General features: G+C 50.5%; 2 protein-coding genes across 2 annotated transcripts; both read left to right on the top strand.

The window, feature by feature from the left end:
- The first annotated feature begins 219 nt into the window (after window positions 1–219).
- On the top strand, window positions 220–4,663 carry Msrb1 (methionine sulfoxide reductase B1). The gene is made up of 5 exons (XM_027424974.2): window positions 220–348; window positions 1,572–1,720; window positions 2,145–2,259; window positions 3,762–3,793; window positions 4,195–4,663. Exons 1-4 carry the CDS (start codon window positions 294–296, stop codon window positions 3,791–3,793), a joined length of 351 nt encoding a protein of 116 aa, XP_027280775.1. The 5' UTR covers window positions 220–293; the 3' UTR covers window positions 4,195–4,663.
- Window positions 4,664–14,375: 9,712 nt separating this feature from the next.
- Window positions 14,376–20,632, top strand: Hs3st6 (heparan sulfate-glucosamine 3-sulfotransferase 6). The gene is made up of 2 exons (XM_027424975.2): window positions 14,376–14,904; window positions 19,898–20,632. The coding sequence occupies exons 1-2, from the start codon at window positions 14,492–14,494 to the stop codon at window positions 20,511–20,513; spliced, it is 1,029 nt and encodes a 342-aa protein (XP_027280776.1). The 5' UTR covers window positions 14,376–14,491; the 3' UTR covers window positions 20,514–20,632.
- Window positions 20,633–25,263: the final 4,631 nt, after the last annotated feature.

The raw sequence follows: 25,263 nt of genomic DNA on the forward strand, positions 1-25,263 counted from the left end.
GCTCCACGGAAGAGGACCTCCGGGCGGGGCCTTCAGGAGGCGGAAGTGGGGACCTGGTTCCTGGGAGGGATTGGTTGGACCGGTGGGGTTTAGGACCTACCGGAGGGAAGACTCGTCGAGGGCGGGGTTTCTAGGAGGCGGGTAGTGGGAAATCCTGGAGTGACTGGCCTTCTCTAGGGGCGGGGCTTAGAGCAAACCGCTACGTGATTGGTTACTGAAAGGGGGCGGGTTCGAGCCTGGAGTTGAGGGATTTAGTGTCCCGGAGAGGTACATTTGTCTGTCCCGTTGTGGCCATGTCGTTCTGCAGTTTCTTCGGAGGCGAGGTTTTCCAGAATCACTTCGAGCCAGGTACAGTCTGTGGCATTAAAGCAGGCATCGCCTTCTGGATGTGGTGGAGTCCCTGAGTCAGGACGGGGCGACCGTGGCTGCTGAGGAGAAGCGAGCTTGGGAAAGAGAACTCAGAGCAGGGGCTGGCGAGGGCATTGGGTAGCAGGAGGACTTGAGAGGAAAAGGGCATTCCATTCGTCTCTGTTCTCGAGGACAGGCCTTGAACCTCAGTGTAGATCTCTCTGGGGATCCTCTGGGCTGAGTGCTTTGGGGTGGGTACCACCTGTGTGGTTTCATAGTGGTCGGGACTTTGGAACATGGATATGTGATCCAAGATCCGCGTTGGAGTTTGCCCTGAATGTGTGCCTTCCCGGGCTCGCTTGGATGAGCGGGCAAGCTCCGCACTTTCCGTTCAGTCCGGAATGTGCCGTCCCAGGTGTCTCCCAGTCCTCTCAGTGGGCTCTTGACAGTGTCAATGAAGTGTAACCAGTACAGCTTGCGTGCGGTAGCCCGGGACTGTAGTGAGCCCCCTTCTTGCTGGGTTCTGCTGATATTGGACTAATTTGGTAAAACTATGGCATTGGTGTTCCTGGGAGGGATCTGTTAGATGTCAGTCCTCTAGAGGGCTGAGCTGTGCAACACCGGGCGTCTGTGTAAGTCAGCTGTAATACAGAGTCACTGGGCAGAGGCCTCCTTTGAATCTCTCTTGGCTGCAGCACTCCAGTTGCCTTCAGGCTACCCTGGCAAGCTAGACACTCCGCTATGTTTTGCTTCCCCTCTAGTTTCTGCTACAGACTGAACAGTTCACAGTTCTCAAGTGATGGGTGATGGATGACTCAGTATCCTGCAAGTTCTCATTTTTTAGTATTTCAAACAGTTATGCAATTCAGTTTTGCAACCTTATCTATTCCTTCCTTCCACTCATGTCATCTTTTTGTTTTTGTTTTTTGTTGTTGTTGGTTTTTCTTTTTCTTTTTTTTTTTGGCTATTCAAGACAGGGTTTCTCTGTTTAGCTTTGTAGATCAGGCTGACCTCGAACTCAGAGATTCACCTGCCTCTGCCACCCAAATGCTGGGGTTAAAGGTGTGCGCCACCACACCCGCCTCAGCTACCTTTCTTATAAAGCCTAGACCCACAATGGGATGGTGCTAGTGTTGTAATTTCCTGGGTCTAAGGACAAAGAAACTTGTACCAGACAGATGGAGCATATCAGTGCCTTTGCTTCTGTTCTTCCTCTGTTGCAGGTGTCTATGTGTGTGCCAAGTGTGGCTATGAGTTGTTTTCCAGTCGCTCAAAATATGCACACTCTTCCCCATGGCCAGCGTTCACTGAAACCATCTATGCAGACAGTGTGACCAAGCGCCCTGAGAAAAACCGACCTGAAGCTTTAAAGGTGGGTGGATAGCCCTGGTGGGTGTTGGAACTAGTTACACTTTTCTTCCTTTGCTCCCTCATGAGGTTATTCCAGGTCTCCATCTTCAGCTGGGGCACTGGCACACTAAGATTTTGTTGTTGTTGTTGTTGTTGGAGACACAGGTTTCTCTGTGTAGCTGCAGTCCTGGAACTCACTCTGTAGACCAGGCTGGCATCAAACTCAAAGATCCACCTGCCTCTGCCTCCTGAGTGCTGGGACTAAATGCATGTGTCACCACAATTGGATTTTGAGAGCGCTTGTAATCTGAGAGGTCACGAGCATTAGAGCAGCTTCCTTGCACAGGCCCCACCCTTCAGAGCTATAGTTACCCTGGGAAATGGGCAGATGGTGGACGCGTCATCTATTTGCAGCAGGCAGGGTGACTGTGTTTGGTTTTCCTCAGGTGTCCTGTGGCAAGTGTGGCAATGGGTTGGGCCACGAGTTCCTGAATGATGGCCCCAAGCGGGGGCAATCCCGATTCTGAATATTTAGCAGCTCATTGAAGTTCATCCCTAAAGGTGAGCACCTTTAGCATCTGGGGACGTCCTGTTATAACTGAGGAAAATGCAGCAGGGAGGTACACCGTGTACACTTGTCTATCGGCTGTGGCAACATGCACCTCCCAGTGGCCTTCAAAAGCTGGCTGAAGGACAGGACTAGGGGCAAATGTCCAGGGTCCATATGGGACCATCTCAGGGAGAGCATGGCATGAGGTTTTCTCTGTAGGCCTGGCCTTTCCATGTGCCTGGAATCTTTGGTTGATGTAGGGGTGGGTGGAGGCTAAGGACCTGGGTCATGTGACTGAAGGCTTGCTTTTGAACCTGAGTGCCTGTCTTCCTCTGCATAGTGGCCATCGTAGCACATTTTCTATCACAGGGCTGCTGAAGACAACTGATATATTACCCCTGGGGCCTACCACATAGTAACAACTCAATAAAACTGTTCCTTTATCAACCTTTTTAGTAGTGGTCAAGAGCTGTAGCAAGACCCTTTATCCAGTTTCTTCATCCGCAAAATGGAGCTGTCAAATAACAGCTGCCATTGCTTTACTGTAGGGTTAATGAGCAGTCTGGAAGGGCTGGGAGGCACATTGAGCTATGGCGATATTTGTGTACTGTCATCCTCTTTTGTTCTCTGTGTCTGGTGAAGGAAGAAGAAACTGTGGGTTCTATTCCCCCACCATCCCCGTCCCCCGCCAGAGACAGGATTTCTCTGTGTAGTCCTGGCTATCCAGGAACTTGCTCTGTAGAACAGGCTGGCCTTGAACTTGGAAATCAGAGATCCACCTACCTCTGCTTCCCAAGTACTGGGATTAAAGGCTTGTACCACCAGCACCCAGCTCCTCTTTGTTTTCATATTATTTATATGGGTGTTTTGCCTGCATGTATTTCTGTGTACCACATGTGTGCAGTGCCCGAAGAGCCAGAAGAGAGCATTCCTGGGACTGGAATTACAGATGGTGGTAGCCATCATATGGGTGCTGGGGATGGACCCTGGGTCCTCTGGAAGAGCAGCCCGTCTCTCCCGCTCTGCTAAAAATACATTTTAATTTATTTATGTAGTGTGTTTGTGGGTGTGTACATGCCACTGCGTGTGGAGAACTCAGAGGACAGTTTGTGGGAGTTGGCTCTCAGTCTTCCACTTTCAACCTGGGTATCAAATTCATGTTGTTAGGCTTCACTGACAAGCGGCTTTACTCATTGAGCTGTCTCACTATGCCTCATTTTAGGGTTTTTGTTGTTGTTTGTTTTTTTAAAGACAGGGTCTTGCTATATGGCCCTGGCCATTCTTAAATTCACAGGGATCTACTGCCACAGTCTCCTAATAGGTTTCAGTGTTTTTGAGATAGGGTGTCCACTTTGGCCCAGAGTGGCCTAGAACTTACCATACAGCCCTTCCTGATTGTGCCTCCTGAACCTCCTGCCTGAGTGTCTGGAATGCTGCTGGCTTGCAGATAGGAGTCATCATGGCTGGATGAAGCATGACTTAACGATGATGTGTTTTCTCTCCTCTTTTCCAGACAGAGAAGCTCCTGCCTCCCAGGGGCACTAGGTGAGTAGTTGTCCTTCCCAGATGGGCATGCCTACTTTTTGGAAGCCCTACTTTAGTGTTGGAACCCTGGACATTCAGCCTGGGGGCCTCGAAGGAGGTGGTTGAAGCATCAGGAAGGCCCCCAATACCTGGTCTCTGAACAGAATCACCTGAGATGAAGCACCTTTTGGGAAATCTCTACTGTTCTACCATGATAGCCCTGGGGACGGTGATAAGCCATTGGCTGTTTTGAGTCTGTGGGAGACTCTGGGTTTAGCTCATCTTTGAATGACATTGTACCCAAGCCTTCTCTTGCCCTCATCCTGCTTCCCACTTCCTTGGCTGTCCACACTCACCCCTATGGGGCTCAGTTCTGGGGATGGGCCCTGGCCCTCATTAAAGCTTGTGCTTGTCTCATCCAGGCTATGCAGGAGATGGAATGACATTGGGGCTGCCCTGGCCAGCCACTCCAGCCTTGGTCACCGCATGATCTGCTCTGGTTAAATCACTCTAAGCCAGCCAGGGTGGTGATGATCTGTGACCTTCAGGGAGAGGAGTAGGCTGATGCCAATGCCAGGGACTCTTGAACCCTTGTATTCTGGCAGAGAAAACAGAAGTCTGTTTCACAATCTGGATTCATCTTGCCTCACTCTGGCTTGGGAAAGTGACTGTTGCCCCATTACCTGACCAGTGTAGTAGGGGCCTTGATCTCACTCCTCCCCAGTTCATACCTGCAGGGGTGTCCCCTCCCAAAATAAAGTCACTGTACCTTACTATATGTGCTTGCAAGCTATTGACATTTGGGAGCAGAGGGTGGTGCTGAAACCCACCCTACCTTGAATCTCTTCTGGAGTGATCAAATGGAAATCAATAAACATGAAGTATGGGTCAGTTGCTATTTTATTTATTTATTTCTTGCATTGCTGGGGATTGAACTAGGATTTTAAGTGTATGTGCCACCACACTTGATTTTTTTTTAAAGAATTTATTTATTGTGTATACAACATTCTGCTTCCATGTATATCTGCACACCAGAAGAGGGCACCAGATCTCATAATGGATGGTTGTGAGCCACCATGTGGTTGCTGGGAATTGAACTCAGGACCTGTGGAAGAGCAGTCAGTGCTCTTAACCTCTGAGCCATCTCTCCAGCCCCACCACACTTGATTTAAACAGTGTTCTTTATTCTTCTCTCATAGAAGACATTCTAACCACAGCTTCCCCTCCCTCCCTTCCTCCCAGTTCCCCCATCACCATCATCTCCCCTCTCCCTCAGATCCACTCCTGCTCCTCCATTTCCCCTCAGTAATGAGCAGGCCTCCCAGAGATATCAGCCGAGCACAGCATAACAAGATGCAGTAAGAGTAGGCATAAATCCTCATGTAAAGGCTGGATGGGGCATCCCAGTAGGAGGAAAAGGGTCCCACAAACATTAACAGTGGCAAACACCTGCCCAGAGCCTCGGGGAGAGGTGGGTTTTCCTCATCTGCCTCTGAGCCAGCAGGAGGGTTCCTCATCCTGGGAAGGTAGTGTAGGTCAGGGTTGAAGGTCTTGAAGCTTGGAAGAGTCAGTCAGGATCCAGGGCTGCAAGAGTCTGAAGCATTTGTGTGGAGATGCTCTGGGCCCTGGGCTTGGGGTCTTCCTATGAATAAGACTAGCTGCATGCCTGTCTGACCCACTGTTGAGACGACCCCAGGAATGCAGGGAGGTGGTGTCTTCTCTGGTGATATTATCTGCTGATCAGCTGAGGCTTGCCATTTTGAATGGCCTCAGTGGTCCCAGTCTTGATGTCAGGGGAGATTTATACTCTGGGATTTCTATATTGAGGGAGAGCTAAGTGGACCTCGGCGCAGGACCTCTGGCTCCCTCTTCAGCCTTCAGCAAACTGACTACAAGCACAGGTGGTCCTCTCCTAGGGCACTGGGCAGGTGTTCAGCATTGTTAAAATCTGTTAAAAATCACTATTAGTGGCTAGGTGGTGTCGTTACATGCCTTTCATCCCCAGCACTTGGGAGGCAGAGGCAGGTGGATCTTCCTGAGATCAAGGCCAGCCTGGTCTACAGCATGAGTGCCAGGACAGGTTCCAAAGCTATACAGAGAAACCCTGTCTTGAAAAACAAAACAAACAAAAATCACTATTAGTGTTAACCATGAGTCCTTATTCTAAGTACATCTTCTGATGTTCATGTTCCCATAATTTTCCTAATTGGCACTTGTGGGACTCTCACTTGCTAATCTGGCTGCCTTGAGCAAAAGGACTGTCAGACAAATAGCCAGCCAGCCTACCTTTACACCAGCACTGGCTGTCTTGAATATTCTATGGCTGTCTAGAGCAAACTATGATGATCAAAGCTGATTACTCCAGGCTCCTGAAGGCTCAGCTTCAACTAAGCGTATTTGAAACTGTTTATACCAGACATTTTTTTTTTTTTTTGGTTTTTCGAGACAAGAGTTTCTCTGTATTGCTTTGGAGGTTGTCCTGGATCTTACTCTGTAGACTAGGCTGGCCTTGAACTCATAGAGATCCTCCTGCCTCTGCCTCCAGAGTGCTGGGATTAAAGGTGTGCACCACTAACACCTGGCTATACCAGACTTTTTGCTATCACAAACCTTGCGAATTCCTGATGATCCTGCAACCATTTCCACTCAGGCCAGAGAAGGAACACTTGTTTTGGTGGCCTAGCAGAGGGGCTGTGGTGATGGGTACTCAAGAAACAGGCTGTGGGGCTCAGAGGCCAAGAGTACTTGTTGCTCTTGCAGGGGACTTGGGTTTGGTTTCCATCGTCCACGTGGTGGCTCCTAACTATCCATAAGTCCAGTGCCCTCTTATGACTTCTATGGGCATCATACAAGCATATGGTCCACATATATGTAGGCAAATCACTCACACACATGTAATAAAAGTAAACATAAAAATCTTAAAAGGAAAGAGAAACAGGCTGTGATTGGGACGTGTTCTATGGTTAATACAAATGTTTTCTTGCGCTATATAAGCAAGGTAGGTGTTACACTCATTAAATTGGCTGAAAGACACAGTCCTGTGGTGTTTGCCTTGGTGTTTCTACTGTTTCTACATAAGGCCCAATAAGGGGCTTCTGTTAGTGTCTTTTCTTGCTCACAGCAGTGCAGGCTGAGCTCATAGCAGGGAGAGAAAGTAGCAGAAATACTGAGGTAAAGGCAGAGGAGTGGCAGCCTGAGCTGTAGAAGCAGAGGGGCCAAGGCTGTTTGACAACTCTTTAGCTGTCAAAAGGGATATGGCTAGACCTTCGGCTAAGACATCAGAAGCAGGAGGAAAGGGTCTAGCATTAGCTGTCTCTCAAAGGGCAGCATGGGTGACAGTGGTCACTAACAAGAGGCAGCTGGGAAACCGTAGGAAGACTAGTGGAAGCAGTGGCAAGAAGGATAGGAGGCTGTACGGAGCTAGACAAGAGAAACAGAAGCAGGAGTTCCAGAAAGCCGACACCCTAGGCCTAGCAGCTGTAACATGGGCTGTTGTCAAAGGTGGAGGAACCCAGCCGGGCAGTGGTGTTGCACACCTTTAGTCCCAGCACTTGGGAGACAGAGGCAGGCGGATCTCTGTGAGTTTGAGACCAGCTGGTCTACAAGAGTTAGTTCCAGGACAGCCTCCAAAGCCACAGAGAAACCCTGTCTCGAAAAACCAAAACCAAACCAAGCCAACCAACCAACCAAACAAAAAATGGTAGAGGAACCCTGAACTGGTGGGCCTACCCAGAAGAGGCCAGAGTAAAGAATCACCGCTAGAGGGCGCCACTAGTTCACACAGCTCCCTGAGGTCAAAATCAGAGAGCTACAGCCCCAGAAGAGCTAACTTCTTTTCTTTTAAACCAATCTTATTTTGCATACCAATCCTAGTTCCCTCTCTCTCCAGTCCTCCTGCTCCCCCCACCTTCTCCCCACCCCACCCCCATCCACTCCTCAGAGAGAGTGAGGCCTCCCACGGGGAATCATCAAAGTCTGTCACATCATTTGAGGCAGGACCGAGGCCCGGCCCCTGTATCTAGGCTGAGCAAGGTGTCCCTCCCTAGGGAATGGGCTCCAAAAAGTCAGTTCATGAACTAGGGATAAATACTGGTCCCATTGTCAGAGGCCCCATAAACTTCCCAAACCCCCCAACTGTCATCCACAGTCGGAGGGCCTAGATTGGTCTTATGCAGGTTTCCCAGCTGTCAGTCCAGAGTCAGTGAACTCCCACTTGCTCAGGTCAGCTGTTTCTGTGGATTTCCCCATCATGGTCTTGACCCCGCTAAGAGCTAGCTTCTTGAATTCTCACAATTTCTGTTCATTTCTACCCTTAGAGCAAAAGGACCCAAGCCAGTGAATTGGTAACAGCATGTCATCCTCAGAGAGTGGATTCCTGAGCCTGGATCCAGGTCTCTCACTCCTGTTATTGACAGTCATCTTCCAGTCCTTGGGGATATCACTGGGGGATAGGTGGTTGGACTGGGCCAGAGTGGTCAGCTGTGAAGTCCTTTAGATACGCTCAGCCCTCCCCATGGTGCCGAAGGGTATCCATGCCTACAGATATGGTGGGAGCTCTGGAGAATCCTTTTCTGTGGGCTCTTCTCATCCACCCACCCTAATCCTAATCTAATGATCTAAAGATCACCAGTCTCACTGTTCTGAGTTAGTACAGCAATCTTGGAAGAAGAACTACAGTGTTACAAGTTTAACTGGGGTGGGTGTGTTGGCACAGGCCTTTACTGGCAGCACTCAGGAAGCAGAGGCAGGGGGATTTTTGAGTTCAAGGCCAGCCTGGTCTACAAAAGGGTATTCCAGACCCATGTAGCTGGGGCTACATGGTGAGACCTTGTCTCAAAAACAAACAAACAACAACAAAACTAAGATGATCTGGGCCACACTGCAAGAAGCAATTACATTTCCTAGTTATAGATTCTGGGAGCCAGGAGGTCCTCTCTCTCAAGAAAAATGAAGTATATGAGGTACTTCGCTAGCCATGGTAAAAGCAGGTGCCTGTCACTGCTGCCGTCTCTGTCCTCTTATTATTGAAAGCCAAGTGGGGGTTGGGATCTCCTTTTGTTTGTGTGTTTTTTGAGACAGCTTCTCTGTGTATTCCTGGCTGTCCTGGAACTCACAGAGATCCACCTGCCTCTGTCTCTGAGTGCTGGGATTAAAGGCGTGTGCCGCCATTACCACCATGGTGGGCTAGAATTCTCTTTTAATAAAGTAGGAAAGGAGGTTCGGCGGCTGGATCCCTCTCTGTCAAGAACATCTATAGGGAAGGGGCAGGGAAAGCCCCTAAATCCTTTCTATTGTCACATTGTCCCTCCCTGCCCCCAGAGTGGGCTCTTGCCTGGGGTGAACCAAACAGAACTCTCTGGGGCTGGGTGGATGGAGTAGGTCTCTCTTAAGGGCTCCTCCCCAGGAGGGAGTCATATCCGGCCTCCAAAGTGGAAAAACCCCACACAAATCAAGGACATCTGGGACCACCCTCTGGTCACATCTCCTCCCCATCATTCCTTTTCAGGCTTGGGCTCTGCAGGCTGCAGAAGCAGGTTTGGGGGTGAAGGGTGTGGTTTGAAGGGAGGAGGGCTTAGGACTCTCACATGTTTTTAATGCCCCCAGCAGGCCCCCACGAAGGGAGGAACCAAACAATGTTATTAATCATCTTGCAGAAAGGGGCAGTCCTGTGCATGCCTGCCCTGTTGCTGTGGAGGCCCAGACTAGGGGATCCCATTGTGAAGAGGGGACAGACTGCAACAGAGGCAGAAGAGCCAGCCAGCCAGATTCACACAGTCACACTAAAAACCCCGACTAGTGTCCACCATGCTTAGGTATGGAGTTCCCAAAAGGATCCAAACTATGCTCATTTCTGCCTTTTTGGAACTGATTGTGAGGCCTAGATGAATGGGAGTCAAAATTACCTACAAAACCTTGATGGGGTGTAGCTCAGTAGCTCGGTGGTAGAACACTCGGCTAACACAGGCAAAGCCCATCCTTAGCACTGAAAAACAAACTACACACAAAGAACTCATTAGCCTCTAATAGGGGCATAGGCAGAGGTAGGTGGCATTTCTGTCTGTCCATGGCTGCTCTGGTCAGCTTTCTTCCCCAGGGGCATGTTCATGGACCTTCATCTGAGGCTTTTCTCTTCCATCACAGCACCAAGCCTAACTACTCACATGCTGGCTGGCCCATGTCTTACCTACCATCTGCCTGACTGTCTTGCCTTGACAAATTCAGTGAAACATGTGTTCTCTCTAGCTTAGGGTATGTAGGATCTCTGCCCACCTCACCCCCTGAGACTTTTTTTTTTAAGACAGGGTCTATGTAATCCAGGAGAGTTTCAAATTCACTATGTAGCTGAGGATGATCGTGGACTTCTGACTATCCTGTTTTTATTTATATTTTATTTTGTTTATACAGGCATGTATCACTATGTCTCATTTATGTGGTACTGGAAATAGAACCCAGGGCTTTGCGCAGGCTAGGCAAGCACTTAACCCACTTGGCTACATACCCAGTCCCTCCTTCTTTTTTGAGGCAAGCCTGGGGCTCTTTTTTGTTTGTTTGTTTTTTGAGACAGGGTTTCTCTGTAGCTTTGAAGGCTGTCCTGGCACTCACTCTGTAGACCAGGCTAGCCTTGAACTCACAAAGATCCACCTGCCTCTGCCTCCCGAGTGCTGGGATTAAGGCATGTGACACCACCTCCTGGCTGGCCTGGGACTCTCTCTTTTTTTTTTGTTTTTTGTTTTTTGTTTTTTGTTTTTTGAGACAGGGTTTGTCTATGTAGCTTTGGAGCCTATCCTGGCACTCACTCTGTAGACCAGGCTGGCCTCGAACTCACAGAGATCCACCTGCCTCTGCCTCCCGAGCGCTTGTATTAAAGGCATGTGCCACCAACGCCCGGCTGGCCTGGGACTCTTGATGATCCTGCTATATCTGCCTCCTAAGTGCTGAGATTATGAGACCCTTAAGATGAAGACCCCTCAGGAACTTCATGTTTATTTCCAAGCAAAAGAGGTAGAACCAGTTAGCAGGAAGCAAGTGACCTTCCCAGGACTCCATGGCTTAGATATGGGGATCCACTGTTTCTAGGTCACACAGGAGAAAGCTAGCAAGGTTCTGGGTCTGGGTCCTGCCAGCAAAGCAGGCCAGGAGCCAGACAGAGGACCAGCCTTGACATCCCCAAGGGAGGGAGGTGGGCAACCCTATATTAGAGAAACACAGAGGATGTTTCTGGTCTGGGATGGCAAGATGGCTCAGTGGGTAAAGGTGCTTTCTGAGCAAGCCTAGTGGCCTGAATTCAGTCCCTGGAACCCATGTAGAGGTTGAAGGAGAGAAATGATGCCTTTGTTCTTTGACATCCATACGTGTACCAGGGTATGTGGACCCAGACAAGTCAGACATACACAAAATAATAATAAACAAAGCTTTTCTTTTCTTCCTCCTCCTCTTTTTTCTTTCTGTTTGTTTTCTCAAAACAGGGATATTTTTCTATGAAGTCCTGGCTGTCCTGGAACTCACTCTGTACACCAGGCTAGCCCAGAACTCAGAGATCCACCTGCCTCTGCCTCCCAAGGGCTGGGATTAAAGGCATGCACCACCACTGCCCAGCATAAAGTTTTTCAAAAAGATGTTCTTTGGAGCTGAAGAAATGGCTCATTAGTTAAGAGTGTATAATTGCCTTTGCAGAAGACCTTAATCCAGGTCCTAGTACCCATGTCCGGTAGCTCATAGCTGCTTTAACTTCAGCTCTAGAGGAAGGCAACACCTCTGGCCTCCTTGGGCACTGACACTCACACAGACATATTCACATACAGGTCCACACATACACATAATTAAAATGATAAATCTTTAAAAATAAAGAAAAAATAAGTAGGAGGCTATTCCCAAAGTATTAAGTGGAGTTGCCTTAAGACCTAGAAATTCCCTTCCGAAGCAAAATCCTAAGAACAACGAAACACATCACACAACACCTTGTTCCTAGTAGCACTAATAATTATAGCCAGAAAGTGGACATTATCCACAGGTTCTCCACATGAAGGAACTAAAAGACGCTAAAAGGAATGGAGCCTGTTTGTGTAGCACCATGGAAGAACCTGAGAGAAGCTAGAAGCAAACTGACAGACACTAAATGAGTCCATTTCAAGGAAACAGACCTGAAAGTTCAGAGAGGCAAAAAATGCATTGGTAGCTTGCCAATAGGAACATCGGTAGAGAGAAAACATGGAATGACTGCTAATGGGTCTAGGATTCCTTTTAAGGGTGATAAAAATTGATAGATGTGAGTTGAATCAGTGGTTGAGAGTACTGACTGTGGCCAGGTGGCAGTGGTGCACACACCTTTAATCCCAGCTCTCTGCAGGCAGAGGCAGGCAGATCTCTGAGTTCGAAGCCAGCCTGGCCTAAAAGGCTACACACAAAAAAAATCCAGTCTTGAGAAACCAAACCATACCAAGGAAAAAAAGAAAGATAATGGCTGTTTTTACAGAGGACTTGGGTTAAATTTCCAGCACCCACATGGTGTCCCATAACTGTCTGTAACTTCAGTCCCAGGGGACTAGGCACCCTCTTCCGACCTCCTCACACACCAGGCACATACATGCAGGCAAAAGACTCATGCACATAAAATAAAATACAAAATAAGATGTAAGATTGATAGTCATGATTGCACAGCATGATGAAAATTCTGGAAGTCAGCGACCCCTGGCTTTGGATAGTATTCAAATTGTACCTCAATAGAGTTGTTACACCAAACACTCTGCAGTAGGATCTAGATTTCTTTTCTACAAAGAAGGAACAAAAACTTGGAGGTAGCCAGAGCCCATGACCACAAGACTAGAGGAAGGGACTTTAAGCCCCTCTCCTGCTTCCCTAAAGGACGAGCTTGCATCCCCACTCCTGAGCTCCCTGGCCGTCCTTCAGTTGTGTTCTGCTGTGGAACCTTTATACCATTAAGTCACTCTCTCTTCTGCTTGGAATGCATTTACCTCCTTGCCTGGCCATCACCCCCAGAAAGCCTTCTCTAACGCCTCATTAATCTGAATTTATTAAGTATTCATCACACAATAGGAGCCACATTAGGTGCTTGGGAGATCTTGGCGATTCATGTCACCCTGGATGTTCCCAGATTTGTACCCATTTTCATCAAGAGAGCCAGAGAGAAGAACAAGAAAGGGGGTCAGCTTCCAAACTCTCAACTCATCTCGCTGTTCTGGGCCAATGTCTCCTGGGAAGTCTTCAGCCCTGTGGGGAAAGGCTCCCTGTAAAGGAAATGGTGGGAACCTAGCCAGTGCAGGGGAGATGGGAGAGTTACTATGGCATACATTTGGGAATGAGTGTAGGGGTTTAGAGTCCCAAGCGGCGACAGCTCAGACTGTGTGGTGCAATACTGCAGTGTGGGACCTCCCTAGGAGTGCTCTGAGAACCAGCATGTCTGCAACAAATCCCATTTACAGTTAGACCTGAAGAAGAACTTCCTGGGTTCTTGCATGTACTAACATGCTTCCCAGACAGTGCTGTGCTAAAAACCCGCCCACAGGACTGCTGGCACCAGCTTGCCCTGACAAGAAATGTAGCCTGGTATCCGGGACGGGGTTTGGGTGCTGTATGGCTTCCTTGGGCCCAGCTGCCCTTGGGGTGGGAACTAAATATCTGTGGGTCTTTGAAGTTCTCTGTCCCTCAGAGTGATGAGAAACTTTTAGATGCCAAAAAGCCCAGGGACAGCTGATTAATAAACAGAACATAGGGCAGAGGCTGGAGAATGAGGTCAGGGACTGGACTGCGCAGCCAGGAAAGGCAGAAAGAGGACTTAGGCATGGTTACCTTTTCCCTGGGTCCGGACTGCTTATTTTCTTGCCCTCCTGGAGTCTACTTTCCTCCTCTGCCTTCCTAGCAAGCAGCTCTGTGGAACTGGTGAGCCTGAACAGGAGATGGGGGAGAACTTCCTGCAGTGCTCTGGACTGGCAGGTTCCATACATACTCAGAGGAGGCTCCACAGACAGAACCTGGGTGCCTCCTCTATCTCCTAGTACAGGTCTCTCCAATCTTCTGGGGGAGCTACTTTGCAAATTCCCGAAGGGGTCACTGATATCTTGGGGGAGGCCAGCTCTTTCTGTCACCCGGACGCCAAAATGGTCACGGGACCATTCAACAAGCTCTCTCTCCACCGAGCCCACCCTAGTGGATGGCTACATTGGCAATGAGTGAGTATTCCTGCCACAGGCTCAGGATTGGGGACCCTCTCTGCCAGGATGCCTACCCGGGTTCATCTTCCCTGCGCAGGCGGACTCCTGGACCCACAGGGTTTGCAGACTCTCCCAGGGATGAGGCTCCCGCTTCAGGAAACCAGGGATGACCCTTCACACCTGTCGTCCTGATCCCAAAGGACAGGTCAGGCAGAGTCTCTCACTCGTAAAGCCTTGTCTCTGCTTTGTGTCCCTCCCCGCCATCGCATTCCCGTAGTGTAAGAGAGAAAACTCTGTAGTGTCGGGGTAGACCCAAAGGTTCGCAGTCGAGCTCCAAGTTAGCGGGAGTCTGCGAGTCTCAGGCGTGGCCTGGGCTCGGGACGGGGAGGGGCATCTCGGCCCCGCCCCGCCCCCGTCCTTCTCCCGCTCCGGGGCGGCGAGGCCGCAGAGCTCAACCCAGAAGCCCGGCGCCCTCGGGCTGAGCCTGAGTCAGTCGGGATGCGCGCCTGTCTGCGATCCCCGCTCCCAGGCCTGGGCGCTGCGCGACCCCATGGCAGGTAGCGGCGGCCTGGGCGGGGGAGCCGGTGACCTCCAGGGCGCGGGGCCGGGGCAGGGGACTGCATTGCGTGCTCCCCGTGCTCCGCTGGCGCTCGTAGCTCTGTTGCTAGGCACCTACTGCCTTTTTGCCCTCCCGGGCCGCTGTCCACCTGTCGCTCGCACCCCTGCACCGGTTCCCGCGCCCGCCGAGCCGCCCTACGCCTCCCGCCGTCTGGGAGCGTCAGGTCTGCCGGTGGCCAGCGGCCCGGGGCGCCGGCGCTTCCCGCAGGCGCTCATCGTGGGTGTGAAGAAAGGTGGCACGCGCGCGTTGCTGGAGTTCCTGCGGCTGCACCCTGACGTCCGTGCACTTGGCTCTGAACCCCACTTCTTCGACAGGTGCTACGACCGTGGGCTCGCCTGGTACCGGTGAGCGCCCCTGCTGGTCTGTGTGAGCCTTGGACTGTGCTTTCTGCTTAAGGGCATCGTGCTATCCTGGAACTCAGGACGAATAGGGTAGAATCCTGGGCATCGGGTCTGAAATAGGCCTGTCCCTTCCTGTGGGGAAATGGAGAAACAGACCTGACTTCATGGATGTAGTCCCCAAAGGAAAGGGAATTTATAGCCAAGGGTCCCAGGGATTAGAAAACCTCAGGGAAAATCCCGTTCTCCTGTTGGGTGGGCTGAGGGACTCAGCAAGGTGTGATCCTACCTGGAAAGTATTTTCAAGGCGGTTAGATAACTGGGTAGGTAGACTTTCCTTTTTAGAGGGTCGAGTACTGGGGACTGAACCTGGAGCCTCATATGTACTAAACAAGTATTCCACCACTAAGTTATTAATATATGCCTATATATTATTATGGAACATATTAATATAACCCCAGTGGACTATTTGGGAGCCTTAGAAATACTTGGAGCTCAGTCACCTTAGTGCTCCCCCTATTATAAGTCTGAGTAAGTATGGGTAATTATCTGACCACTAGTCAAATATATTAGGAAGGGTCTCCAGGTTTCCAGAAACTTTCTAGAAAGTGCCTTCCTGCCCCCAAGAACCTCTCCCCACCCTCCATCAGGTGAGCCCTTTTTGGCTGCTGGAATCTGGAGAAAGTCAGGTCTGGGCTTTGGAGAGGGAGACACTGTCCTTTAGTACAGCCCAAGGGTAGGGACTGGAATATTGGCATGCAGCCTTCTGCAGCTGCCCTCTCCACCCAGGATAGACCGGGTGTAGCAGTGGAATGTGGGGAGCACCACCCCAGCTGTAGCAGTACGTCCTGATCAGCCCTTCCCCGGCTGAGTCTGGTATTAGAGGCTGGACGCAGGCCCCATGCACTGCCTCCTGCAGCTTTGCAGGCGTTGAGGGTACCCTGTCCCTTCCTGGGGGGATATGGGGGTTTATAGACTTGCATCATGCTGAGCCAAGGTCACCTGGAGGATCAGTGGGGTGCCAGGGCCCTGGGCACACCAGCTTCTGTTTCTGGGGTCCTTCCTTACTCACATTTGCTAACTTGCCTTCTGCATTAAGACTGGTGGATTTGGGAGATGACAAGCTCCCAAGCTCTGAAGGGTCGTACTTCCTGAGGAGAGGCTCGTGGAAACACTGATGTTCCAAGCATGGGAGTAGGGAGTGTTCAGGATAGTATATCACATTTGGAGAGTCCATCTGGAAGTAGTGCATAGGATGCTGGGGAGGAGTGAAACCCATTGCCTCCATCCGGTTAATCAGGGTCATCCTCTGTGGCTTGCCACTTCAGATTTCTCAGAAGTGTGGCGTGAGTGCTGGGGACTGAACCCCACTGGGTAGCCTGGCTGAGCTTCTGGACTGTGTAGCCTAGTGCCTTCGCCTGGATATAGCCACAAGGGTTGCTGTGCTCTCTAGTAACCACTCCACAGGTAATATTCTCATGTATGCACTGAGCCTCTGAAAATTACCTCCTATGATTCAGTATCTCCAGTCATGGGACCTGGGCTGAGCCCCCAGAACCTGCAGAACTCTGTCCAAGTATGGGTTGAGGGAAAGGAGCAGCTGCTGAGGTTCTGGAATACTGCTCCTATTGGGCTGTGATCTGCCTCATCCAGGCAGTGGCCTGGTCATCCACGGCAGAGGGTTTCTGGGTTGCCTCTCTCCCAACCATTCTCCTCCCTGGTTCTCCTTACATCATTTCAGTGGCTTTGTTGTTGTTGCTTTTGGGGTCTCTTGTGGCTCAGGTTGGCCTCAAGTTCCCTCTGATGCCAAGGATTATGTTGAACTTCGGATTCTCTTGTCTATACCTCATGAGTGCAGGGGATTACTGGTATCTCTGTTATAGGCACCACTATAGTGTGTGTGTGTGTGTGTGTGTGTGTGTGTGTGTGTGTGTGTAAGAGAGAGAGAGAGAGAGAGAGAGAGAGAGAGAGAGAGAGAGAGAGAGAGAGAATGCTGATATGGTCATGTAGGTCAGAGGCTAACTCCCAGGAGTCTTCTCTCCTCCCACTTCCAAGGTAGGGATTGAATTTAGTCAATAGATTTGCACAGCAAGTGCTTTTACTTGCTGAGCCGTGTCACTAACCAACGGGAACTTACTTGGGTTTATTTTCGTTTTTATTTTTGAGACAGGATCCAATTTATGCAGTTCTGGCTGGCCTAGAACTTTCTGTGTAGACCAGGCCAGCCTCAAACTCAAAGAGATCCAGGCACATGCTCCCACACCCAGCCTCTGGCTGGCTTTTATGCAGGTGTAGGAGTGGAACTCAGGGCTTGTGCACATCAGGCGAATACTATGCCAGTTGAATCACACCCCCAGCTTATTAGGCTTTAAAGGGTCTTCCATCTTGGGGGCCATGGCCCCTGACCACTCTCAAAATCATACAGCATTTACTACCCCACTCATCATTACCTACTGAATAGTAATCTTAAGGTTTAGGGTGTCTGTCAGGCTATATTTTCTGAAAAGGCAAGAAAGGGTAAAGAGGGTACAGGTAGGGGAATCCCTGTGACTCCCGGGGTTTAAGATCAGGCCTTGGGTGTGTGTCTGGGTATGCAGGGGGAGGGGCTGAGCTGTCTTCCCTCCTGTGGCTGGGGACTTGGTTCCCTAGCACTGTCTGACACTGGGATAAGATCCCTAACCAGTTTCCCCTGGGCTCCTTGGATCTGGCCCAAATGAAGTGTGGGATACAGTGGTGGTGCTGGAGGGGCTGGGCAAGCAGGGGGCGTGGTCTCAGGCTGGCTGGGAGCCACCTAGAAACGCAGACCAGATGGGGTGGGTGCATCAGGAGGGAAGGTTTATGGAGCAACTTGACAGAGCTCTGCTCTGCTTGTTCTCACCTTCCGAACACACTCATCTCTCCTCTCCCTGCTCACTGGGCTAGGCTTCCGAAACTCATGGAGGATAATCGATGCCAAAGGTGTCAGGTTGCAGAAGGGCTTGGGGCGGGTTCTCAGACCTTGAAGTTGTACCCTAAAGTCTCTGAACTTTCCCTGGCAGTATGTTGATCCTGACTATTCAAGGTGGAGTATTGGGGGCAGGGGCTCTGGGAACAGAAGCCCCATGAGATCCCTCTTTTCAGGTGGGCCAGGAGGAGGTCTGAGGCCTATCATTTTTCCCTCACTCCTTCCTATTCCTTCTCAGCCTTAAGATGCCTGCCTGTCAAATGGGGGGGGGGTTGGGGGTTACTGTGTGTCATCCCCATGGAGGAAGGAGACACATACCCTTATAACTTCTACAAACCAGCTTTGCCTGGATCCTTGTTCTTCAGGGTTTCCCACATGTCACTCACCTCACTCTGCTTTGGTCATGGGTGATATCAGGAGCCTGGCACTGCTTGGGGTCTCTCTCTTCTCTCTCTCTCTCTCTCTCTCTCTCTCTCTCTCTCTCTCTCTCTCTTCCCCCCCCTCTGTCTGTCTCTAACAAGATCTTGTATAGTTTAGCCTGTTTTCAAATTCTCCATCATAGCCACCTCAGTCCCCGGAGTCCTGCGATTATAGACGTGTACCACCATATCTGGGCCTGATCTCACTCTTGCCTGATCTAACCCTGAAGATGCACATACCCCCTACCCATTATCAGCACCCCCAAACTAAGCACCCCAGCATGGAAACCTGTGCATTTTTGTCTATATTTTCTTGGGGACATGAACAGAGAAGAGAATGAAGATCTGTGGGTCAGTAAAACTGGGCTTAATCCAGTGTGTCAGCTGGCCAGAGTGCGTCCTGGGGGCTGTCAGTAAGGTGTGGATAGTATCCCTAAGAGATGGGGTCACGGCTGGACCCGTGTCTCTCTCTAAGTCCCACTGCCTCTGCCTCTGTTGACCTAGTTCCTGGCTTTTCTTTGGAGCTGTTTGCTCAGCTTACCTGCCGCACCCTGTCCTACCTCACTGTGTACTAACTGGCTGGTAGGCGCAGCCTGAGGACACTTCTTAGGGTGCCTGAGCCTGCCTGGGCTCTGTGTGGGCTCCCCTCACCTGGGCTTGGCTGTAGTCAGCTGACTTTCTCTGAACATTTGGATTAGGCCAACACTCTCCTCCAGAATGAAGGAAATTTCAGAAATGCTGGCACTTGGTACCCTAGGGCCACTATAGGACTTTGGGAGAGGCCCCGGGTAAATCAGAGCCATATCACTAACTTTCTTAAGGGTGCTGGGCTCTGCTGGTGACTGTTTTGTGTTCTTAGCTGGGCTCAGAGAGACAATTGAAGGTCAAGAGGGGATGTAATTAAATTTAGGGGAGGGAGGGAGAGGCCAGTTCCATTTGTCAGTAATAATTGATGACCTAATTCATGGTCAGTGATTACAATAAAGAGGCCTGCAGGGTTTGTGCTGACCCCTGTGCCTCAGGGGTGCCTGGTCAAGGTTGGGTACAGCCGCTTTGGAAGGGGTGGGTCTCTGGTGTGAGGCTTGCTAGGATGTGGAGGTGGCACTTCAGGGAGAAGGGTCATAAACCTTGAAGAATGTCTTGGTGGCCATTGTCCTCTGAGGCTGTCACTTTGTTTATTCTAGAGCTGCACTGACTAGGGCAACCCTGGCTTTGGGCTCTACTGAAGTCCCACACAGGGCTGGGCACCCCAGCACTTTAGGAGGGTGAACCTAAGAGGGGAGAAGGATAGCCTACCTTGGCCTGGGTCTTCCTCAGAGGAGGAGAGGTTGGTTCCTGGTCCCCAATGGCTGAGCTAGCTGGGAAGGGAAATGGCTTTGGAAGAAATGTATGTTGGGGGCTGGAGAGATGGCTCAGTGGTTGAGAGCACTGCACCAGCTGCTCTTTCAGAGGACCCGGGGTTCAATTCCCAGCACCCACATGGCAGCTCACAACTGCCTGGCACCCTTGCACAGACATACAGGCAGGCAAAAATGTCAATGCACATAAAAATAAATACATTTTAAAAACAAACCTTTAAAAAAAGAGAGAAATGTATGTTGTGGATTACTCAATTACTTTTCCTGCCATTCCACAGGGGTCTGATGCCACGTACCCTGGATGGGCAGATCACCATGGAGAAGACCCCCAGCTACTTTGTGACTCAGGAGGCTCCCCGCCGAATCCATAACATGTCCCCAGACACCAAGCTGATTGTGGTGGTGCGGAACCCTGTGACCCGGGCCATCTCTGATTATGCCCAGACACTCTCCAAGACCCCAGGTCTGCCTAGCTTCCGTGCCCTGGCCTTCCGCCATGGTCTGGGTCCTGTGGACACAGCCTGGAGTGCTGTGCGTATTGGCCTCTATGCCCAGCACTTGGACAATTGGCTACGGTACTTCCCTTTGTCCCACTTCCTGTTTGTCAGCGGAGAGCGCCTGGTCGCTGATCCAGCCGGTGAAGTGGGCAGGGTACAGGACTTCTTGGGCCTCAAACGGGTTGTCACTGACAAGCACTTCTACTTCAATGCTACCAAGGGCTTCCCCTGCCTCAAAAAGGCCCAGGGCAGTGGCCGCCCCCGCTGCCTGGGTAAATCCAAGGGCCGGCCTCACCCCCGAGTGCCGGAAGCTGTGGTTCAGCGCCTTCAGGCTTTCTACCGGCCCTTCAACCGAAAGTTCTACCAGATGACTGGCCAGGACTTTGGCTGGGACTGATCAAGGCCCAGCTCAGCTTATCCCTGGATACCTAGTAGCTTTAATTTATGTCTGTCTGCCTGGCCAAGGCAGGCACTACACATGCTGTGTAGAGAGAGTATTTAATAAATAAACCAAACCCTGGAACTGTTTTCTTCCATTTGGGCCCTACCTCTGTCAGATTGTATGGTGACATGCCCTGGGAGGTAGTCAGTGTCCTTGTTCACATGTCACAGAGGAACACGTGAGGCTAAGAGAGGACGAGCACCTGCCCAATGACACAGGTGGTTCTGGAGGCTGTCCACAGCTACTCTTCAGCCCTAGGAGGCAGAGCAGGGTTGTCCCTTTTCTAGGATGAGTATAGGTTCCAGGCTCCTGCATGGTGGAGCAACACAAAGCTGGTTTGGCCAACTGTGTGCATTGTATCCACCGCCTGGTTTATCCTTAGTCTCTTGTGGGAGCCTGATGGAATGGCTGGGTAGTGAGCAGCCAGTGAGCAGGTACTTTTGTTTGTTTGTTTTTTGTTTTTTTTGAGACAGGGTTTCTCTGTCTAAAAGTCTTGGCTCTCCTGGAACTTGATCTGTAGACTGTGGCCTTTAACTCACTGAGATCCACCTGCCTCTGCCTCCCAAGTGCTGGGATTAAAGGTGTGCACCACTCAGTGAGCAGGTACTTTCAACAGCCACCATGTGGTTCCAGTAGAGCTCTATCAATACCTGGCTCTGCCCACTCCGACAATGTTATGCCTACTCTCTAGATCTCCTGCCTCTATTCTGTACACCCCCAGCAGGGCAGAGCAGGAGACAGTACTTATCAGCAGCTATTGCCTGTTCCTAGGCAAAAGAGGCTTGCCCCTGCTCCAGATGCCCTCCAGCTGTCCTGAGAATGACCTCTGAGGCTACTTAAGGCGTGTCATACCTGTACTGTCCCAGGCCTGCTTAAGGGCCCGGCTGTGGCCTTTGTATCCAAGACTCCTTAGGTCTCATGGCCTGTCCTTAGCTGTGATGTGGCTTTCCCCACTCTGAGATGTTTAGGGCTACTCTTTGTCCCTTGAGTAAGAGAATATTTTCTGGGAATGAGGATAGTCTGTCAGCACCCACCTCTCATGGGTGTCAAGGTTTACTTCCAGCCAAAGGCCCTACAGGGCACCATAGCTACTATTTGGTCACACGACCCCATCAGCAGCCTAGACATGGAGTTTTTGCCAAGAGGCTCAGGGAGAGGAAGCAGAAGGACCCAAGCAGGCTGCAGGGCCCTGCCTTTGCTTGATGCTTCTGAGCTCACACTCCTGTCTGGGGCTGTCCTCAGGGGCTGGTGCTTTCTCCAGGCCATGTTGCCCTGGGCCAGGCTAGTGGGGTTGGGAGCTGGTACTGGGCTTTCCTTCCAGCACCCACAGAGCAACTACCATGGCAATATGCTGGGCAGATATTGGTCTAAATGCAGATGAGAGGAGTGCACAGTCTCCTCCAGATTCAGGCTGATGTGGGTGATGGGAGACATATTCCACACCTGGCTCTGGTAGATGGTACCCAATGAAATTGGTGACTGTCTGTATTCCCTGGGCCAGGGAAGGAGGGCAGGAAAACCCTCAGCTCCTGTGTCAGTTGCAAGTCCATTTCTCCCTGGAAAGTCCGAGGGTCCTCACTATCACCCTGAGTCATTATTCTCTATTGGAATAGTGTCTTCAGCAGATTCCATTATTTTAAACTGTTCTCATTCCCAGACCCACCCCTATTGCTTCTAGGATTCCAGGATGAAGACTAGATAGATGCTCAACTGCAGCTGTTAAACTCCCTCCCACCCTATCCCACCTTTGTTTGTTTGTTTGTTTGTTTGTTTGTTTTTGAGACATGGTCTCTCTGTGTAGCCCTGGCTGTCTTGTAATTCACTCTGTAAACCAGGCTGCCCTTGAACTCACAGAGATCAGCTTGCCTCTGCCTCCCAAGTGCTAGGGTTAAAGTCCTGAACCACCACTGTTAAAACCCTTTAAAGTTTACCCCTCCTGTTTTGCCTGCTCCCCTCAGCTCTAAGTTCCTGTTACCTATTCCCTGCCAGCTCCATCTCTGTTATGCTTCTTCACAAGCTTTGAATGTACTGTTTTCCTTCTCTGTAGATGAATCAGATGAAGCAGGAGGGCATGAGAGGCAGGGACATCCTTGAGCTGGGCAGCTGTGCCTCCACTCTGGTTTTCCTGCTTCACTCCCCGTGTTTAGAGCTTTTTGTCTAAGACCACTGAGGTGCGATCTTGTCCCTCCATGGAGGTTTATTGGGTGCAGTGCTGTGAGGGCACTGGCTTACCTGGGCCTAGGCTCTAAGGGCAGTTTCTAGATGCAGCAAGGGGAAAGCTGGACTGGTGTGTTCTGCTCATACCCGCCCAATGGAAACTTAGCCTGAGGGCCAACACCCAGTTCGAGGTGCCCAGCTGGGCCTCAGAACACATTGTGGGCAGATGTGGTGGGTCTTCCAGGCTGTGTGGAGGTGGAGCTCCTCGGGGGGAGTCATCAGCCTTTAATTAAAGTCCTTAAATTGCTTCCCCAGCTGCTCTGTGGGTTTTCCGTGTTGGAATGTTCCAGATGGAGTGAGAAGTGCTGATTCAATTACCTTCTTCCTGTCTTGACCAGTGGAGAAGTGGCCTGCCATCCTTTCCCAGCTCTCAGCTAGACAGGGATGGAGTAGAAGGGGACAGGGCTCCTTACTGCCCTGGGTCTAAGAAGGGGCTTGGAGATGTCTTGGGACAAGGCTGCTTTTATCTGTAGGATCATCTTGCTCCAACTTGGCCTAGGCAGGGTTTGCTAGGCAAGAACAGTGGTCTTGCTCCTGGCATTGTGGTGTTGTATAAAGCGGGTACTGAGATCCTGAACAGACTCTGGCCCCAGTGTCCAAGGTCAAGGTGAGGGCAGAGGGGAAGACAGCACTTGGACCTACCTATCTCTGTGGCCTGGATATATTATTCATACATGAAGACTTATCCTAGGATACCTAGGATACAAAGTGCTGGCACCTTGCCCACCCTCTCATTTGTTAGTCTCTTGAAAAAGTCATTACAATCTCACCCATTCCAGAGGTCTTCCAGACCTTGGCAATAAGGTCAAGACAGGATCTGGTAGTTCTCTGAGCACTGCAAGGCTGTACTTGCTGACCCCCCCTCCTGTCAGTGAGGTGAGCCTGAGGTCTCTAGTTGTGGGTGGTCTCTCTTTGAAGGGCTGGGCCAACCTCTGTGGTCAGGACATGGTCAGAGGATCAGTGGGAGGCAGCCCCTGCTGGCTTCCTCTCAAGGGTGTGTTGGGCAGGGCAGGGCAGGGCTAGAAGAAGGAAGGAGGGGCTGGATTCCATGCCCTCCAATCACTCAGGGAACACCTATGAGTCCCTGCATCCCAGGATGAGGGCTGCTTTGGGGACAGGTCTTATACTACTAGTCCTCACTACTGATCTCCTAGTGACCTATGATGGACAAGTATGGGTCTAGAGGTCATCCTTAGGGGACCTGAGGGCCATCACCCTCCCCACCTGTCCAGGATCCCTATGCCTGAGTCAGCCTGCCCTGGGTGTTTGCTTCTGTTAGGGAGCTGCCGGACTGGTTTCCAAGTACAGCACTTCAGTGCAATTGAAGATAGAGCAAGGCCAGTGTGAGGCCTCTGGTACTTTAGTTTGCAGCTGCCATGGAAGTTTCCAGTGCAATTCCTGAAGCTGTGTGGGGAGGGACTGGGGCTATGCTGCCATCTGAATGTTACGGACTCTTTATCCACCAGGAAAAGACCACAGACACTTACCCAAATTATACTTAAATGAGTTTATTATTAATTACTGCAAGTAGGACAACAGCCTTAAAGCCAAACTGAAGATGGCCATGCAGAAGGAGCCTGAGGAAGGGCTTTTTTAAAGGTGGAGATGGCAATTATCATTTTTCTGGAATATACAGCTGAGTGAGAAACTACTTCACTCCCCTCAGCTACTGAGGCGCTGTCCCTCTCACTCCCTGTTACACACTGATAAGCAGGTTTACAAAAGCCAGAGCAAGCACTTTTACAATTCTGGGGAAGGGGTAAGGAGTCCGGGCTGCCATGAGCTTATCTTTTAGGAATTTATAATGGGTGCCTAGCACAAATTGGAGTTTTCCTTAGCAATCACAATGAACCTGCAGGACTCCCATTTCTAAAAGTTCCTCACAGATTGGATGACACCAAGTGGGGGCTTCAGGGTGAGATAAAAGGACAGTACAGTCCTGGTGCAGCTTTGGGCAATGTGATGATTGGTTTTGTTTTTTGTTTGTTTCAAGACAGTGTTTCTCTGTGTAACTGCTCTAACTGTCCTAGAACTCACTTTGTACACCAGGCTGGCCTTGAACTAAGAGATTCACCTGCCTCTGCCTCCTGAGTGCTGGGATTAAAGGTGTGCACCACCCCACCAGGCAAGATGGTTGGTTTTAACATCCATTTGCCATAGATTAGAGTCACCTGATTAGGGAGCTCCACCTGGAGAATTGTTCTGACCACCTTAGTTTAGTGATTCTTGTGAGGCCTGTGGGTCTCGATTCTGACGATCCTTTCACAGGGGTCACCTAAGACCGTGGAAAAACACAGATATTACATTATGATTCATAACAGTAGCAAAATTATAGTTATGAAGTAGCAAAAAAAATAATTGTATGGTTGGGGGATCACCACGATATTAGAGTCCCAGCTTTAGGAAGGTTGGGAACCACTGCCTTAGTTGATTTGAGAAGACCCACCCTGAATGTGGGCACATTTTCTGATAGCAGTTCAGAATTTTT

This window comes from Cricetulus griseus, chromosome 7 (genome assembly GCF_003668045.3).
Source record: "Cricetulus griseus strain 17A/GY chromosome 7, alternate assembly CriGri-PICRH-1.0, whole genome shotgun sequence".
In the NCBI taxonomy this organism is placed as follows: Eukaryota; Metazoa; Chordata; class Mammalia; order Rodentia; family Cricetidae; genus Cricetulus; species Cricetulus griseus.